Source organism: Canis aureus, chromosome 15 (genome assembly GCF_053574225.1).
Source record: "Canis aureus isolate CA01 chromosome 15, VMU_Caureus_v.1.0, whole genome shotgun sequence".
Classification (NCBI taxonomy): domain Eukaryota; kingdom Metazoa; phylum Chordata; class Mammalia; order Carnivora; family Canidae; genus Canis; species Canis aureus.
The window spans coordinates 30,999,925-31,018,961 of NC_135625.1; the positions used below are offsets into that span (position 1 = coordinate 30,999,925).

At 45.4% G+C, this 19,037-nt stretch overlaps 1 protein-coding gene across 2 annotated transcripts in view; it reads right to left on the bottom strand.

Annotated features, from left to right (window-relative positions):
* The window catches only part of LOC144284448 (low-density lipoprotein receptor-related protein 2-like), a 43,522-nt gene that overhangs the window by 8,958 nt on the left and 15,527 nt on the right, over positions 1 to 19,037 (bottom strand). For both annotated transcript variants that reach the window (XM_077848987.1, XM_077848986.1), the window contains exons 13-26: positions 18,225 to 18,449; positions 12,527 to 12,838; positions 11,671 to 11,883; positions 9,324 to 9,518; positions 8,669 to 8,884; positions 6,862 to 7,100; positions 5,638 to 5,767; positions 5,227 to 5,417; positions 4,268 to 4,454; positions 3,480 to 3,698; positions 2,647 to 2,830; positions 1,522 to 1,723; positions 1,271 to 1,435; positions 893 to 1,093 (exon numbers count right to left, since the gene is read on the bottom strand). In XM_077848987.1, coding sequence (XP_077705113.1) covers positions 893 to 1,093; positions 1,271 to 1,435; positions 1,522 to 1,723; positions 2,647 to 2,830; positions 3,480 to 3,698; positions 4,268 to 4,454; positions 5,227 to 5,417; positions 5,638 to 5,767; positions 6,862 to 7,100; positions 8,669 to 8,884; positions 9,324 to 9,518; positions 11,671 to 11,883; positions 12,527 to 12,838; positions 18,225 to 18,449 — 2,879 coding nt within the window. The remainder of the gene's footprint in view (positions 1 to 892; positions 1,094 to 1,270; positions 1,436 to 1,521; positions 1,724 to 2,646; positions 2,831 to 3,479; positions 3,699 to 4,267; positions 4,455 to 5,226; positions 5,418 to 5,637; positions 5,768 to 6,861; positions 7,101 to 8,668; positions 8,885 to 9,323; positions 9,519 to 11,670; positions 11,884 to 12,526; positions 12,839 to 18,224; positions 18,450 to 19,037) is intronic.

Consider the following 19,037-nt stretch of genomic DNA (forward strand, 5'->3'; position numbering starts at 1 on the left):
TGAAAATCTGAATTTATCATCTAAAAATAGCAGTTATTTCTCTCCCTTTCTGGAGCTTTAATTACTTAAAAGTCCTTGAAGCCACATGTCTTCAAGATGGACTCCTTTGTTAAACGCCCCCCCCCTTATTTTGTAAATGAGCTATAATTGACATATAACATTTGTGTAAGTTTCAGGCATACATGTGTTGATTTGATACATTTATTCATGAAACGCCCTCCCCTTTCAATGAGACTCTACTATGAACATATTACTGAACCTGAAGCCAATCCTCCACCCCAACATTTGTCATTTTAAAGTGCCCAAGGTGACAAACCCCTTATATGGTAGAAGTTAGAAGTGACTTGTTTGTTAGTATCTCCTATGACTTAAGAAAAATTCCCTCATAAAATGTACACCCGCTGCCCAGGTTAGAACCCTGCCAAGTTGCTTGTATTCAGAATTACTCTATATCATCAGTGAGATGCTTGGACAACTACCCCAGGTGAACCATACTCTCAGACCCCTAACCTGTGCTCTGACATACTAGTTCTCAAGGAGTGGTTTTCAATTCATAGTCACTTTATTTTGGTCATGCTAGCTCCCAGCACACATGAATACTAAAATTTAAGTTGTAATTGAAGGCTATTCTAAAGTGGGAGGGGAAGGGAAAGGGGCAGGGGACATCTGGCTGGCTTGGTCAGTAGAGCATGCAACTCTTGATCTTGGGGTCATGAGTTTGAGCCCCATGTTGGGTGTAGAGATTACTTAAAACATAATTTTTTTAAAAAAAGATTATTCCAAAGGCCAGGGCCCCTACTATGTATAGCTGTGCCTGGAGGGTTGGAATTACTCAGTCTGAAATAGACCACAGCCCAGGCACAGACACGTGGGTAAGGCTGTGGAGCAGTACCTGCATGACACCTGTGGGCAACGCGAGGAACAGAAACGCAGACTCCTCGAGCGGAACACAGGTGATGCCATCATCTGCAAGCAGGAGTCCCACTGGGCAGTGACAGCTTCCCTTGGATCGTGGGCTCAGAAGGCACAAGTGAGAACAGCCAGTGTCCAGACAAGGATTAGGAGACTTGGGCTGGAGCACTTCGTGCATTATCTGGAAGAGAGGTGCTGGATGTTACTATGCACTATTGAATCCTTATGAATAGCAAATGAATACGTCTTGCTTTTTAATCACAATAGAAAGATGTCACTAGAGTTTGTACTTGGGAAGCTTGTACACGTAGCCTTTTCGGGAGAATTAGGGGGATATTTTGAAGAGTACACCATAGACCTTGAGTCCATAAGGCTGTTGGGAACGCTTGATGAGGACAGCCCTGTTCTTGCCTGTCGTCTTCTTCATGCGCTGTACTGCTCTCATCTTCATATCGGACCAGAAGACTTCATCTTCAAACACAGCGACCGAAAAGGGGTTCTTGATCTGTGTTAGCTGCAATATCTAAAATGGGGATGATGAGGTTTCTGGAATGAATTTTATACAAGGCAGAAGACATTACATACAGCCTAAGACTAAAGAATACTTACATGGACACCAGTACCATCTAGATTAGCAGAGCCAATACAGTGAAATTTGTAATCAGACCAGAATATCCTCTGACTCAACTGGTCAAGAGTTACGCTGGTTGGCTGGCCAAGACTTTGACTGATGAGTATTTTTCTGCCACTACCATCCATCCCAGCTTGTGCTATTTGAGGTTCTCCTCCGATTTCAGACCAGTACATTAGCCTGTGTGGATAAAACTCAGCTTTGAAGTTATTACTTTGCAGAAAATATCCATTCATTCCTTAAAACACTAATCTAGACCCATTATTTTTTCCCTCATGCTTGGTCTATTCCTTAAGTGAAATTGTGAAGTAAAAGAAAGTTACCCTTGAAATTTTATGGTGCTTGTTTAGCCATCACTTGGGGATAAAATATCACAACAGTTATACAAGCAGCCACGGAATACATTAGTTCCTAGACCTGGAAAATAACCAGAGAACCTGCCAATCTCTCCTGGGCTAGAAAGCAGGCTAGTTCTATGGGAAGATGTGTGACTTGATCTTAATCTTGGTCACAATCAAAGCCATTAGATGCCTCAGAACTGTTGCTAATTTCCTGAGGACTATGTCATAGATTCCTGGATAGAGATATTGAAAAGGTAAGAAAAGTAGAATAGAGGGTACCCAATCTGGGTGACCTCTGGGTCCTAAGTTTTACCCTATCTTGTTCTTACATTTGATACACAAATGGCCATCCCAATAAGGGCTTGCCTCTGACAGCTAGGCATCATTGTCTCTAAGTTCCTGGCCTTTTCAGAGAAATGACTTTGGATGGAAGAACCTAGATTCAACACCAACACAATTATTTCCTCCACTACTACCAAGCACATTAGTGTAAATTAAGCACTATCGGGGTGCCTGGGTAGCTTAGTCAGTTAAGCATCTTGATTTCAGCTCAGGTCATGATCCCCAGGTCCTGAGATCGAGCCCTGCATTGGGCTTATCAGAAGATTTTAAGATTACTATACATATGGCTGACCCACATCACCATAAGATCTAAAGTCAAATCAGGTAAGCTTTTTACTCATTCTATGTTGAGTGAACACAAAACTAAAGAGCAATAACAAACTTAAAGGGCTTGGCTGGCATTCTGACCACTGGACTCACCCATTTAGGGGATCTAAAGCCAAAGACTGTGGTTGAGTCAAGTCCTCATCCAGGACAATTGTATGTTCAGATTTCCCTCTCCAAACAGCAGTCAGCTGAATTGCCAAAATCTGGCCAGCTGTCCCATCCACCCAGTAGAGATTCCTCCCAATCCAGTCGACCACTATACAGTCTGACTTTATCCCTGAAGAGAGAGAGGAAACCATTCAACATGGGAGTCTAGGTTAAATGATGGCTTTTACTAGGTTTTAGCTCATAGGCATCAGACTTGAATTCCATATTAGTTCATTTTACAACTGGTAGATGCATCTCCATCAAAGCAGACTTTATATTTCTCCAAGGTTCTACTTGTAGAGGAAGATGGCCATTAGAAATAATGGCCAGTGGCTGACAGTTTGGCCAACTCACGTGGTCTACTGAGGTGTCAATGCAGCTTTTCATTTCTAGCCAACTAGCAGGCCTTTGTCCCTTTTAGTTAAGAAGATTTAATGAGGGAGGCCTGGATGGCTCAGTGGTTGAGCGTCTGCCTTTGGTTCAGGTCGTGATCCTGGGGTCCTGGGATCAAGTCCTGAATCAGGCTCCCTGCAAGGAGTCTGTTTCCCCCTCTGCCTATGTCTCTGCCTCTTTCTGTGTCTTTCATGAATAAATATATATTAAAAAAAGAAAGAAAGAAAAGAAACTCACATTTCTCTATTAGTGGAAGGCCAGTTAAAACAAAAATTAATTTAAAAAAGGGAAGATTTAATTAAATCAATGTTTAGGATGTTAATGGCCATTTTTCATGCTATGTGTAATTCATAAGGGCAGGATGAAGCCTGCACAAGGGAACATACCTTTTACCACGGTCCCTGTCCTCCTTGTGTCCATACTTATCCATTTAATACTTTCTGCACTAAGATCTGTCCAGAAGACTTTCTGTCCCACTAAGTCGTAGTCAATAGAGAAAATCATCACATTCTTGTCTACAGTTGCCAGAACATCCTCCTTCAAGCTCCTCAAGCCATAGAGGAGTAGGTTGGACTGAACTGCCACGAGCAGGATTGGTTCAATACCTGGCAAATAATAACCTCTTTCAGCATGGCCTTACGAAATGTGAAGGCTGCTGAACTTCACTCTGGCTAAGGATTTAGAGAACAAAGGTGTCTCTGCATTCTCACAGCAGAGCTGGCTGGGACACCAGCTGGCTGGTATCTGAGTAGTTCTCTCCTTGATGTGATGCTTGAGCTAATACCCATAGTTTAAAGATGTTTAGAATAAACACATGATTAGCATAAATTGAAAAAAAATTCTAAGTATTTGGCATAAGTAGGCAGGAAAGAAGTGCTTGTCAAGACTATTGACACTTATCCTAATTTAGGTAAGGACCAGAGTTGTGCTTCTGTTGTAATGATGGCTTATCTGCATAATCCTTCAGATTTAAATTCAATCTGAACTGCTGCACATAAAAAGGGGATTTGGAGAATGTGCTAGGCTTGCTCCGCAGATGCAGACAGCAGACTGGAAGCAGGCAGGAGGATTTAAGACTTGAGAAAGAAGGTTTGCATTTGTATTCCTGGGAGATTTAGGACCTCAAAGTTCCTGACCCAGGGCTTAGGAGAAAGACATCCTGGCACCAGCCTACCTGTTGCTTTACAGGTGTGACCATCAGGCTCCAGCGAGTAGCCAGGTTGACAGGTGCAGCTGTAGGAGCCCTGGGTATTGACACAGGTCTGACTGCAAGGTTGTCCTCCCGACTTCTGGCACTCATCCACATCCTTGCACACTTGGCCACTGCTCTCCAGCTCAAAGCCTCGCTCACAAGCACAGACCTGAATGGGTTTCAAAAGCATTAAGACTTCCTGAAGACACGGATGCCTAACCTTGATGAAAAGGCCTCGCCTTGCTATTAAAAGCACACAGTGATGCACTCGACTTTAGCAGCTCAAAACAAAAAAGATTCTTAGAACCAATTTCATTTTAAATACAGTCACTCTCTTGGTCTTTTTAATGCTGATGCACCTCACACCCTTGTCACCACCAACAAAGGGGTGCAATGGGTCCCCTGTGTTAACAGAGGGGTCCGCGTTCAGCCTAGGACACCTAGAATCCCCGCAGAATCAAGAAGAGGCATGGAGACTTAACTGAACCAACTATCCGCCCATAGAGAGGTTATTGTGCTCGGACGTCAGAACACCATTTTCTTCTACTTGCCCACCAGAGTCAAGTTCATGATGTTCAGCCAACTAATAATGCTAGGCCAGAACACGGGCAGTCCTGAGTTTAAGGGCAGGCCACATTCCAGATACATACATGGAAGAGACGTTCATCAAAATGTCTGGCTTAGTCCCAAGTCCCAAGTGACCCCCCGAGCTCAGGGGTAGCAGAGTTTCTGGAGTCTCGGTGGTAAAGTTCCAGGAGACACGACACAAGGAAGGAACCTGACAGGACTCAGGGGGAGCCAGGAAGGGCCCAGGGGTTATCAGAGGGTGGGTCAGGACGGCTCAGCCAGGTAAGACTGTGGGGACAGCCTGCCTGGGGACAGAGACCCTCTCGCTATACCAAGTGCATAGCTGCCGGAGAAGAGTAGCTGAACGAACTCACGGGCCCACGTGGGGACAGGTAGCAGGTGTGGGAACACGGCGCCTGGCTGCATGCTGACAACAATGACGAGCACTTTCCACCTTCATCCGAGCCGTCGGCACAGTCCTCCTTCCCGTCGCACACCAGGCGGAGGTCAAGGCAGCCATGGGAGCGGCACTGGAACTCAGAACTCTGGCACTTCTTGGGGGGACCTAGAGAGGATGACTTTCTACTTTTATAGTCTGCTCCCCCACCCAGCCCCGGCATCCCTCCCCCGCAGCAAGGATGGACAATCAAGACACCTCCATCCTGCTAAGGGAGGTGTCAGGGCCTGCAGGCCTGCACCCAAGCCGGCTCCTCATGCCCAGAGGAAGCAAGCAGCGGGGGCCCCCTGAAGCCCCCCGCCCCCCGCAGTGGAGGCCCCGCACTCACACCCAGCCTCGTCACTGCTGTCCCCACAGTCTCTCTGGCCATCACAGCGCCACACATCAGGCACGCACGGGTCTCCGCCGGCACAGGGCCACTGCCTGGAGCCACAGCGAAGCTCCTCGGGGCCACAGTCCTGAGGAGACAGTGATGCGGTCAGTGACACCTGCACTCGGAGCCCAGGAAGGAGTTCTCGGAGGGAGAACGAGCCTGGCTTACACGACAACGCTTGAGTTCCTTTGGCAGCGAGGGCAGACAAAGCCCCAAAACTCAGAAAAATGTTTGCAGTAGCCAGAGTGTAGGTGAGGAGTTCTAGGTAAATCAAATCTGGAAGTGAAGTGGAAAGAAAAGATCTTATTTTGCCAATTGGGAAGTCTTCACTCAAGAAAAACATAGATGCAAGAATGTGCTCTAGAAACTTTTCTTAAGAATTCTTTTGCCATTTCAAAACTACCCCAGCATACTAAATGTGATAGCAAACTTTGCACCTCACCTGACTTGGACACTCGGGCTCTGGGGCAGGACCTACTAGAGGAGGGGAGGGGACATCTGTGCCCCTGCCATAGTCCTGAACCTTTAGATGCATTCCTGACCCCTCAGGCACCACGAGGCCCATGTTCTACCCATTTGACAGATGAGGAAGTGGAACATGAGGGAGCAAGTCCTTCTGCAAAGTCAAATGCAAGAAGGATTCAAGCCAGGCTGCATCTCCTACAATGTGGCAGTATCTGTGTGCTTCGTGGTGACAGGTGAGCAGAGCTTCGGAGCAGAGCTCTGGATGGGACATTCAAGCCACAGATATGGGGTGCCTGGGTGGCTCGGTCAGTTAAACATCTGCCTTTGGCTCAGGTCATTGAGCCCCACGTCAGCCCCACGTCAGGATCCCTGCTCAGTGGGGAGTCTGCTTCTCCCTCTGCCTCTGCCCCTCCCCCTGCTTGTGTGCTCGCTCGCTCTCAAATAAATACATAAGAAAATTTAAAAATAAGCCACAGCCATTAAGACCTAATACGTGCAAACCTAATACGTGCAAACCTACAATAAAAACCTCTTAAACGTTGGTCTTTCAGCAAGAGATCATCTCACTTTGGACACTTTAATGTAGTTAAGGGTGGCTTTCTGGGCAGTAGTGATGAGAGCCTTCTCTGCTCTTGTGTTTTCTCACATTTTCTACCAGGAAGCACACATTCCAGTTGTGAGGAGAAATCTGTTTTCTGAAGAAGGGTGCACTACCTTCTCGTCAGTCCCATCTTTGCAGTCTAAGTCACGGTCACAGAGCCACGCCGCTGGCACACACTCTCCACTCCTCCGGCACTTCACCTCCCCCGACGGGCACTGCACAGGCCAGGCAACAGGACAGCCCTCTTCGTCCGAGTGGTCTAGGCAGTCTCGGTTCCCATCGCAGCGCAGAGAGTTAGATACACACTGGCCGCTCTTGCATCGGAATTCAGGTGCACTGCATTTTGCATGAACTGGAAAATAAAGCTTTAAGTAAGAACTCAGCCAGATGTGGAAGTGATCTGAAGGCACCTAAAGGGGTCTGAAGACTCCCTGGTCTTCTGCTGTCCCCTGGGAAACGAAACCCCAGCCCTCAAAGGTGGTTTCAGTAGTGTTAGGCCAGAAAAGGCCTACTAAGATAGCCCAGAAAAATCCTGTCTTGGAGAATGAGGGCTGGGGGACAGGCATGGGAGACACATGGAAGGACACTGGATAGGCTAGGGAGCAGGACTCTTCTCCAGGACCTTAATGTCATCCATGAAAAGAGAAAGTCTCTCATGATATCCAACATGTCCTATGTGTTATGTTCTTGGGCTCAGTTCCTACAGATGGAAGTTGCTTGATTTGTCTCAAGAGAAAAGGCTCAGATCCTACCATAAATACTTACTGAAAAGTAAATTATACCTTGGGTTCCTCCCTCCCTGCCTCTCCTCCTGATATTCTCATAAGCCTGACTGCAATGATGTCATCTGGCTCCACAGTCCCCTCCGCATTCAAATCTATCATGGAACCTCACCCAGACTCTTCTTTTTCCCACTTCAATTCTTCAAATGCTCTCCTCTACCCTGTTCCCACAGTGCGACAAAGGTCCTTGAAACAGGTCATTGGGAAGACCACAGAAAGACTGAGTATCCCATAGGAAAGAGGGCAAAGCAATGACACTCACAGATGAGGATGGCCCCCCACATGAGAAGACCTAGGATCAAAATTAAAATCTTCAATGTGGTAGATTTGAGCTCAAGAAACATTTTGTGAAGAGACTGGTTTTCCACTAATGGGAATCTTGTCACAGAGAGGGAAGTGCTACCCCATGATCTCCAGCATCCCTTCAACTCAGACCCTTCCCTCCTAGTCTGTTAACTTCATGCTAAGTACAGTCCATCTGCATTATTTGCAGATTCATTATTTGCACATTCACCTACTTGCCAAAATTCGTAACCCACACCTCCCCAACAATCCCAAGCTCCCACGCTTTCGTGGTCATTTGAAGACACGCATACACAAAACAGCAAAACATATGCGTTGCCTAGCACACGCTTCCAATTGAGATGGAACAAGGCGACACTGCCTTCTCATTTCAGTCCTCACACTGTAAACAAGTGTCCTTTCTGCAATCTATTTAGAGCTCTACTTCCCACATTTTTGTACTTTTGGGGGATTCTGATTCTGCTGTTCAAATGGGCCCCCAAGTGTAGTGGAGAAATTCTGTCTGGTGTTCCTAGTACAAGAAGTCTACGAGCTGCCTTATGGAGCAGATACACGTGTTACATAAGCTTTGTTCGGGCGTGAGTTGTGATGCCGTTGGCCATGTCTTCAATGTTCATGAGCCAACTTACGTATATCAAGTGGCCTTTAATCAGCCATACACCTAAAACAAGGTTATGTGTTGATTAGCTGACAAATATATTACCATGAGAGATTCTCAGAAACCTCACCCTGTATCTTTTTTTTTCTATGAGCAATGATGTGGAAAATGTTAATTCAGCGTTGGTCGCAACATCGTAGAACACAACCTACCACAAATAAGTTGCCTGGCACTTACTGCATCCTTGTTCATCTTTCTTGTCCAAACAGTCTGCGTTGCCATCACATAGCCAGATCCTGGGGATACAGCGGGTCTTGTTGTCACAACGTAAAGAACAATCGTCACTGGGCTTCCAACAGCCCAGCTCGTCAGACCCATCCGAGCACTGCTGAGCCCCATCGCAGTGGTATTTCTCCTCAATGCACTGGTTTCCGTTCAGACACTGGAAGACCCCTAAAACAGAAAGGGCCAAAGGCTCTCGCCATATTCTCCATCATCCTGAAGGTTTAAAATTTGATTCACTCACCCTCATCCTGGAGTTTAAGGAGTAAGTAGATTGCATCCTATTTGTTCAAGTTCTTTAGCTTGAAGCTTTTTAGTAAGGCGCTCAGGCCAACTAAGTTAGCAGGCTGAACGGGGTTAAGTGATAGGGGCTCATAACACTTAAGCAAATTTGAGGGGGCAAGGAAGCAATAGTTAACAATTGCACCTGGTAAAACATTTGACTTCAGTGTGATGAACTAGATCTGTATTCTGACAGAGTAGGAGCTTTACCTACGACGATTTATAGGGAAAGCAAGGGATCGTAATAAACATGGGTACTTCACACCACGTGCCCAAAGCTGACTCCATATACCTGGCATAGAGGACTGAACAGGTGACGGTGACAGACCTGGCCTGGCGCAGAACTGGGAGCAGTTCCCTTCATCCGAGCCGTCCCGACAGTCTCGCTTGCCATCGCAGACGTACTCCTGAGGCACGCATCGCTCCCCGCTCCGACAGGGGACAGAGGATGGGGTGCAAAGCAGACGGCGTGTTAGAGGAAGAGTGGGGGTGCCGTCTGCGGCTGCCTCTTCAGACTTGGGATCTACAATAAACAGTGGCTTCAGCAAGGCAGGCCCTCGGGTCTCGGTGTCAGAGGGGTGCTTCTATGGCCCCCCTTCTCCAGAAACCATGTCAGGGCTGGGCAGCTGCATTGGTCTACCTCGTGGGAAGGAAAAGTGAAGTGGCCTCAAAGCCTAGATCCTGAGACGAGATGTGGCACCCATCGCATGATGGGCCCATCATCTCTTGGCTTCAAACTGGGCAAATCGTTTTCTCCTCCCAGTCCTGATGACTTTTCTCACTGCCTGATGCTGTCTGCTAGGAACGAAAAGTAAAGTTTCTGCACATGACGCGGACACCCACCTGTTGCGAGGTCTCAGATACTAAAAGTTACCAGCTAGTACCCTGCAGCAACTGGCACGGTGACCTCACAGATCAGTTAGTGGAATTATCCAAGTTGGATTATTTATTTATTTATTTACTTACTTACTTACTTACTTACTTATTTTTATTAGAGTTCAATTTGCCAAAATATAGCATAACACTCAATTCTCATCCCGCCAAGTGCCCCCTTCAGTGCCCGTCACCCAGTCACCCCATACCCCCTCCCATTTCCCCTTCCACTGCCCCTTGTTTGTTTCCCAGAGTCAGGAGTCTCTCATGTTCTGTCTCCCTCACTGATATTTTCACTCATTATCTCTCCTTTCCCCTTTATTCCCTTTCACTATTTTTTATATTCCCCAAATGAATGAGACCATATAATGGTCTGTCCTTCTCCGACTGACTTACTTCACTCAGCATAATACCCTCCAGTTCCATCCACCACGAAGCAAATGGTGGGTATTTGTCGTTTCTAATGGCTGAGGAATATTCCATTGTATGCATAGACCACAGCTTCTTTATCCATTCATCTGTCGATGCCAAGTTGGATTTTTTACTAAAAAGTTGACCTTTTCTTAGCACACCTCTACCCCCAAAGAAATAGGTTTCCATGCTTAATGTTTCTTAGCCCTGAAGATCAGGTGAAACCAGGCACCAATGAATCAAAAGGTAAGGTGGCTCAGAAAGAAGAGGGCGAGGGAGGATTCTAGAGTGGGCCCGTAGGAGAGAGGAGTCTGTTCCCTCTCTGCCTCTACTCTTCCTTTGGACTTCTGAATGCTTTTGCTGACAAAGCGCCCCCCCCCCCCGCCCCCGCCAGAATCCTGTGAGATAGGATTTCTTCTTTTTCTGCCACAAGATCCAGGATCAGATTTTTTTTTTTTTTTTTTTTTTTGGCTCTCGTCCTGGCCAAAGGCTTATGTGAAAAGAAACAAAGCAGCCTTAAAAAACTACAGTGCAACTGAGTGGAAAAAATTAGAGAGCAAGACAAACCATGAGACTCTCCTAACTCTGGGAAACAAACAAAGGGTTATAGGAGGGGATGAGAGTGGGTGGGGGGACAGGGTAACTGGGGGGTGGGCAATGAGGAGGACACTGGATGGGAGGAGCACCGGGTGTTATACTACATGTTGGCAAACTGAATTTAAATTCAAAAAATGTAAAAACAAAAACGACTACAGGTGTAACTTTAACAGCAGGAAGGAAGGGCTTTTCCTGGTATCCACGGCCCCAGAAGAGCAGCTTCGCAAAGGATCCTCCATGAGATGTTGCTGCTACAGGGGAAGGGGGTCCTCAGTAAAATGTTTGGGAAAGTGGTTTAGGACAAATCAAATGGATCTCCTTATTGCCCAATTAAGATGTTTAATATGCTAATGTACAAGAGGATTTCCCAAAGGGGTTCTGATACGCAAATTTCTTGGAGTTTTGGGATGCCTGGGTGGTTCAGTGTCTGCCTTTGGCTCAGGTCATGATCCTGGGGTCCTGGAATGGAGTCCGCATCGGGCTTCCCATGGGGAGCCTGCTTCTCCCTCTGCCTGTGTCTCTGCCTTTCTGTGTCTCTCATGTATAAATAAATTTTTAAAATCTTAAAAAAAAAACTTGGAATTTTGCTTGGGGTCTGTGTCATTTAGCAACTTTCAGAAACGTGTCAGATGATTCTTACTCTTCCAGTGTTAAGGTCAGGTTAGGGAGAAGGCCGGCTGAACTGTGGGCCAGCACAACTGCCAATACAAAGATACCCAGGATTTTACCCACTGGAAACATACTGATGAGAGGCAAAGTGGATTCAAAGAAGAACCCCACAGAGGAAGACTCGCCTGAAACCTGCTGATTCTCCGCCAGGATGATCATTTTCCGTACGTATGGCTCTTTTGACAGTGAGAAGGGCTCCAGCGTCTTCCTGTTCCATAGCAGGAGGGCTCCTCTCTGCAGGGTCACCAGGTAGGGCTCGTGAGCTGCTACAATGCCATCACTCCAGGTCTTGTTCAAAGTGTACGTTCTATTTTTTAGGAGACTCAGACTTTGCAACCCTAAGGAAGAGTCAAGTTCTTACAAGCTGACAGAGAACAAGTAACCTGTGACAGTGGGGTGGTGGTGGCTGGGACATGGGTACCATGCGATTGGAGTTCAATGACTCCAAATGAAAATAAGCACAGATTCTTCCTATCGAATTTCATAGGTAAAGATAGTCCCGGGGAGTATTAAAGCTCCGGGACAGCAAGATCTGCCAGGTGGGAGCACCGGGTGTGCCTTTACTGTCCTTCATGCAGGATGCTAACACAGTCTCCTGCCCAAGTGCCAGCTGTTGGGAGGGCTCCTGGCTGAGAAGACCATCAGGGTCAGCTGTAAGGTAGAAGTTGTATCTGGTCTCAAGTGTAACCAAGGCACCTCTGCTTCATTGGCAATGCCAGGTTGGGTCCTGCTACTTCTGCTCGTGGAAATAGAAACACGTTCTGAACAACAGGCTATGGGTACGTTAGCTCTGAAGTTTTCTACTTTTTCGGTCAGAATCCTAGACTTAGAAATGAAACCGGGTTTGAGGCAAGGGGTGTGTGCTCAAGCTTTAACTGTGAAGGCCAGAATTCAGGCCTAGGTCTAGCTGGTTCTAGGAATGACCAGAATCCTCCTGCTGGAGCAACTCTCACCACCATTCCCCAGCTCCTTCTAACTTACCTGACCCTTTGGTCGTCCAGAGGATGCTAGACGAGCCAAGATCTAAGGCCATGTGGGTGTCTGCCGTCCAGGTGCCCATCCATACTTGCTGTCTATTTTTGCCAGCGAGGGTCATACTTTGCAAGTGTTTCCCACTCTCTACCCAGTAGAGCACTCTCTTTGGCCAGTCGAGAAGAAGATGCAGTATGATGCCGCCTGTTCTATAGAGGGTCTGTGTGTCTGCACCAGTGACTCTGGTCTTCTGGATAGCACTTCGGTCACAGGGCAGCCAGTACAAGTTTCCAGTGGCTATGTCCACACTTGCCGAGCAGACTGTGACGGGGAAAAGTGACTCCCATTGGAAAGGATGTTCAAATATATTCATGCGCAGTCTTAACATTTTGGGTCAAGAGTGGAAGGGAGACGCTAGGAGGGAGGCGAAGACTGGTCCCTAACAAGCTTCCATGTTTCATTCACCTGAGGAGTCCCATCCTGCCTACTCTGGTTCCAGCATCTTCTCTGTCACACGAGCTCATGCGATCCTTACAACCAGCTGGTAAGGGAGATATTCTCCATCTTTTCTAAGTTAGGTATCTAAGTGGCAATGCTTACATTTGAATGCAGGCTGGCAACTTTGGATTCACATCCCTCTTCATCAGTTAAGTATGAAAATCAATCAATTATACAGCACGTTCCTAGGACTGAAACTGCTATGGGAAAGCAGAGACTGGGTGAAGTGTTAACACAGCAGGAGTATGAAAGGTCACGGGTAGAATGGATGGTAGTGGGGAGACCTATCGCTAGGAGACACACATGGGATAGGCACCAAGTATAGAAAAGCCACATAGTGGCAGCCTGTAAGTGCAACAGAGTTGGGTGCTAACCCACCAAGCACTCCCTACTCCCATCTCACCCACCAGAGCTGCACAACTGGGTCTCAGCTAGGTAGTACCTACTCTGGGGTGCAGTATAGCATGAAAGTTAAGAGCAGCATTAGGCTAGCAAGCCAGATTGACATTTTTGAAACATTCCAAAATAAGGTGTCAGCTAATTACTGGGCCTCAGTTTCTGTAAATGCATGATAGGAACACAGTGCTTCCCTGTTTTGAGGATTGGAGTTTGTACCTATGAATAGTTTAGGATAGGATCCATTATTTTATAGTGGTATGTGGGAGCTAGTTTGCACAAGCTGGGAACGGCCAGCTGTCAAACGCAGGACTGCTGCAAGCTTGCTGTCCAAACCTAGTTACATTAACTTAATTGTATTTGAAACGAAAATACTCAAGTCATCATTTCCTGCATTTACCGCACACCCCTTCCTAACTCCTATTAAGTGACATTACATTGGGAGCTTGAAATCTGGCGCTGTGGGAGTATTTTTAACCAGAGAAATGAGCAAATGCTCCAAATCAGGGCTTGATTTGTTTTTAGGTTTTGTTTTCTAGATGAGGGACTGACCAACAGTGGCCCTTTCAGGCCAATTTCAGCCTGAAGTCTGTTTACGTAAATTCTGGTGGGACACTCCATGGTCATTCGTGCAAATATGGTCTATGGCTCCTTTGAGATACAATTGCAGCATGTCCCATCAGGCTAAAATATTTAATATCTGGCCTTTTATAGAAAGAGGTTGACAACTCCTGGTCTGGACTTAAGAGGTAAAGAAAAATGTTGATATTACGAGTTAAAACTTACATGTGTCACATCTACAGCCATTACATTTTAAATATCACAAAAGTTGGGAAAATGTTTTCCTAGTATTTGAAAAACGATTATCCAAATCCACAAATAAGTCTTTTATGTCAATAAACTAATTCCAATTAGTCTTCGCTGCTGCACTTTTTACTTGTTTACAGAAACAAGTGTCAAAACAACATTACGGTAAGGACGGTATTTACTCGGTGATGGCAGCAACTTGTCTAGCAAACCAGATAGCAATCAAGCATTTATTCAAGTTGGATTCTGTTAAATCCTGATTGAATTGCAACTATAAACAGCTTTTTAAATTCTGAATACTTTCAGATGGGTAGCCAATCTGAAAATCATGTGGCTATATGAAGTTTATAACAATGCTATATTTGTAAATTGTGTTACCACCTTTCTAACAGTTAAGCTTTATTACAAACATATATACTGTATATACGCACACATCTCCCACCCACCCCCACCCCCGCCCAGAGAGCTGGTTCTCAAGAGAATACTGAGTGGTGTGCTGGGATATATTTAAGAACTCAAATGTTAACTACCAGGCAGGTTGACAAACAGACAAGCCATGAAACTGGGGCGTGGATAGTGGAATGGAGAAGCCACTACACACAGGCTTCATGTGTTCTAGTTCTTTCTACTTCCTGGGTGTTAGGGTGGGAGGTCTTACTATTCCTCACGTTTTCATGGGGAGGAAATTGCATAGAAGTGTCCTCCACATTCCTTAAGTCACTCCAGGAAAGAAGGGACATAAAGGGGGCCAGCTAGGAAGAAAAGACTGGTCACACCCAGCTGAGCTTCTCTCTTCTCCTTTGGGCCCTGCCATCTGCACGGAAGATGCACTCTCTCTCTGGCATTAGATTTAACTGGTACTGTGCAGATTCAAGGTTGAATGCCCAGTTGTCAGGGCCACAGAATATTCTTTGAGCAATTCTTTTTTTTTTTTTTTGATTTTATTTATTCATGAGAGACACAGAGAGAGAGGCAGAGACATAGAGGGAGAAGCAGGCTCCTGCAGGGAGCCCAACATGGGACTCGATCCCAGGACCCCGGGATCATGACCAGAGCTGAAGGCAGAGATGCTCAACCACTGAGCTACCCAGTGCCCCTCTTTGAGTGATTCTATGCAGGTTATTCCTCTTTTTTTTTTTTTTAAGTAAGTTAGTTAGTTATTTGACAGAGACAGAGAGAGCACACAAGCAGGGGGAGCGGCTGGCAGAGGGAGAAAGAGGAGGAGGTTCCTCACTGAGCAGGGAGCCCAACGTGGAGCCCAATCCCAGGACCCTGGGATCATGACCTGAGTTGAAGGCAGATGCCCAACCAACTGAGCCACCCAGGTGGCTCCCTCTATGCAGGGTTCTTAAGACATGTACTTTTTCCTAAAACAGAATTTTGAAGCCTTTTCATTTTTTTTTATTAGCAATCTCCTCTGTATTTCCCAGCCTCAATTTTTAATGAGGACAAGATTACTTATTTAAGAGAAAACACTGGAGCACCCGGGTGGCAGAGGTGATTAAGCATCTAACTCTTGGTTTTGACTCAGGTTGTGATCTCTGGGTCATGAGATCAAGCCCCACATTGAGCTCCACACTTAGCATACACTCTGCCTAAGTATCTCTCTCCCTCTGCTCCACCTGCCGTGTGCTCACGTGCACATGCTCTCTAATAAGTAAATCCCCCTTTTTAATTTTTTTTAGAAAAAAAAGAGAAAGTAGGGTGGTTCAGTCAGTTAAGCATCTGCCTTCAGCTCAGGTCATGGTCTCAGGGTCTTGGAATCAAGCCCCACATTGGGCTCTCTGCTCAGCAGGGAGTCTGCTTCTCCCTCTCCCTCTACCTGCTGCTCCCCCTGCTTGTGTGCTCTTTTTTTCTCTCTAAAATAAATAAAATGTTTTTTTTAAAGGAGAGAAAACACTGGTATTAGCACCCTCTGATGTAAGGGTAAGCTGAAAGCTGCATGCTCGTGGGCATTAAGAAGGCCCTGAGATCTGCAAACAAGTCCAGATAGCTAGTAACCAGCCTGATACCTGTTGTGAAGGGCCTGCCTGGCTTTGTCAAGCTTTCAGCCACTGTACAGGGAAAAACACACCCGTATGGCTCCTTTACTCTTCCAACGCTTCTGACACCAGATGTGGGGGTCCGAGGGGTTTCCCTACACCAAGCAATTCTGCGACAGTAGCCAAATGTCCTACAAGTCAGTTCTGACACTGTCCTCCTGGAGCTGGCATCAGACCCCACAGCTTAAGGGCTCCATCCCAAGACTGCCCCCACTTCTGATGCCAATCACAAGTCTGGGTTGTTACCTGTACTCTGATCCACTGGCTCTAAATCAGGTTTCCTACAACCCCCCTGAGTTTGATAGTTTGCTAGAATGGCTCACAGAACTGAGGGAAACACATTCACTAGTTTATTCCATGAAAGATACAAATGAATAGCTGGACAAAGATCCATAGGGCAATATCCAAAGGGCTCACAAGTAGGAGCTTTTTTTCCCATGGAGATGGAGTATACCACCAGTCCAGAAGCTTACCAAACCCCCTTACTTTGGGGATTTCATGGAGGCTTCATAACATATGCATGATTGATCACAGATTCCATTTCCAGCCCCTCTCCCCTCTCCAGAGAACAGAAAGTGGGGCTGAAAGTTCTAAGCTTTGTCATGGTTTGGTCCTTCTGGTAAACAACCTCCCAGGGTCAGTGGTAAGGTTTTTGTTGTTGTTGTTTGTTTGTTTGTTTATTTATTTATTTATTTATTTATTTATTTATTTATTTATTATTTTTATTTTATTTTATTTTATTTTATTTTATGTTTAGTGGGAAGGTTTTTAATTTTTTTTTCTAGCCTCAAGTCCGAGTACCTTAAATTCAATTTTGCATTGCATTGCAGACCCCACCAAATTTGCTTCATTCAAACCAAGCTCTTCCTATCACCTAGAAAATTCCAAAGAACTTAGGGGAGCTCTGTGTCAGATGCTATCATTCAGGAAGTTACAAAGGTCTTAGGGTCTCTGTGCCAGTAACCAGGGATATAGATATAGATATAGATATAGATATAAAGATATATAGATATAGTTTTTTTTTTTTCAGAGCCATCTACCACAGGGTCTCAACATTCCACACTAGAAAGTCAGCTCAAATGTAATTTCCAGTTCCTTCCAAATCTTTGATGTGATCATTCTAACACAGAAATCTAATAGCTAAGATTAAACAGTGGAGTGAAGGTGGCATTTTAACTGGTGAGGAGAAATGGGAAGAAACTCAAAATCATGAGTTTCCTCAGACAGCCATCAGATGTATTACAAGGACGTTGCTCATTTCACTTTTTCCTGAAAGTTCTCTGAGGTAGGTACTAGAAGTTCCTGTGCTTGCCCACAGGACTCAGTAAAGTCCACTACTCTGAAGGATGTCTCAGGAACATGCATTTCAATATGGTGCTTCTTGTAGTAAAGCGTATCATTGGTACTTAGAGTACACAGGGCACAGACATTCAGAAATCAAATTACTCACCCTAAGCTCTAGCTCCAGTTCCCTTTTATAAGTAGATGTTTGCCTTTATGTGGAGTACAGGGTGCTAAGGATGGGCTGTGCCATTCAGCAGTGTGGGAGGAGAGAAAATATATATTACCACATTAAGAAAATTTCTTGCTAGTTCTCTCAGAAATCTGCATTGCAAATGACTTCTAAATTAGTGCAAGAAAAATCTGCAATGCAAAATTGAAATATTTAAGGTCTATTTCTATCCCACCCAAACTTAAGGCCAGAAAAATAGAATTTCAAAAAACTTATCACTGACCCTAGGATTTCCCAAGTTATGGTAGCCTCTTAACGGGCCTGTGCACCTCTCCTCAGTATAAGGGTAAGTCAGACAGTTTGTATTTAAATTAGGTTAAAATGGTTCTTTGGCATTAAGGTTGACTCAGATCAGGAACAGGTAGATTTTTGTTTGTTTGTTTCTTTTGGCTCTAGTTAATTTTAGAGCCAGAAAATAAAGGGGAAAATCCAAAATACCCACCCAGCTTACCTGTATGCTCTGTCCAAATCTCTTGCTTTTCTCCTGAATAGCCAGTTGAGCAGAATAGCTGTCCCTGAGCATTTGTCCAGTAGATAAGATTTCTTTTCCAGTCAATATCCAGTAAATAGATGTTCCTAGGATGCTCTTGAACTAGGGTTCTCTCTATAGCAGTTCCCATAAAACCAACTTTCAACAAGTAGAGACGTTTGCCAGAAGAAAACACAAGCTTTAACTCTACCAAGAAAGAGGAGAGATTTGCTGTTTGGCCATTTGTCAGATAAACCCCATGCTCCTTTCTTGGCCAATCTTTCCAGCTGAGGTACACCTAGAAAGGGGTCTTATCAAGCTCACTTCTGAAGCACATATACAACATGAATGCCCTAGCTTCCTTAGAGAAGGGAGTCATCTGGGCAAATGAAGCATTGCTCTGCTTTCCCAAGGCACTGAGTCTTTCAAATTTTTGCTAAAAGGTTAACACAGGACCACAAGGATTAGGGCTGGGATGGTGCCCCACTGGATTCAGTAATGTCCTCAAATCCTTGCTCATGGCATACAAATCTCAGCAAAAAGAATTTTAAATTCAATTGCCTTCTTATTTTTATTTTTTTAAAAAGATTTTATTTGTTTATTTGGAAGAGAGCAAGAGAAAGCATGAGCAGAGGGAGGGAAAGAGAAAGGAAGAAGCAGGCTCCCCATTGAGCAGGGAGCCTGACATAGGGCTCTATTCCAGGATACCAGCATCATGACCTGAGCTAAAGACATTGTTTAACCAACTGAGCCACCCAGGCGCCCCTTGATTGCCTTTTTTTAAAAGTTACTAGG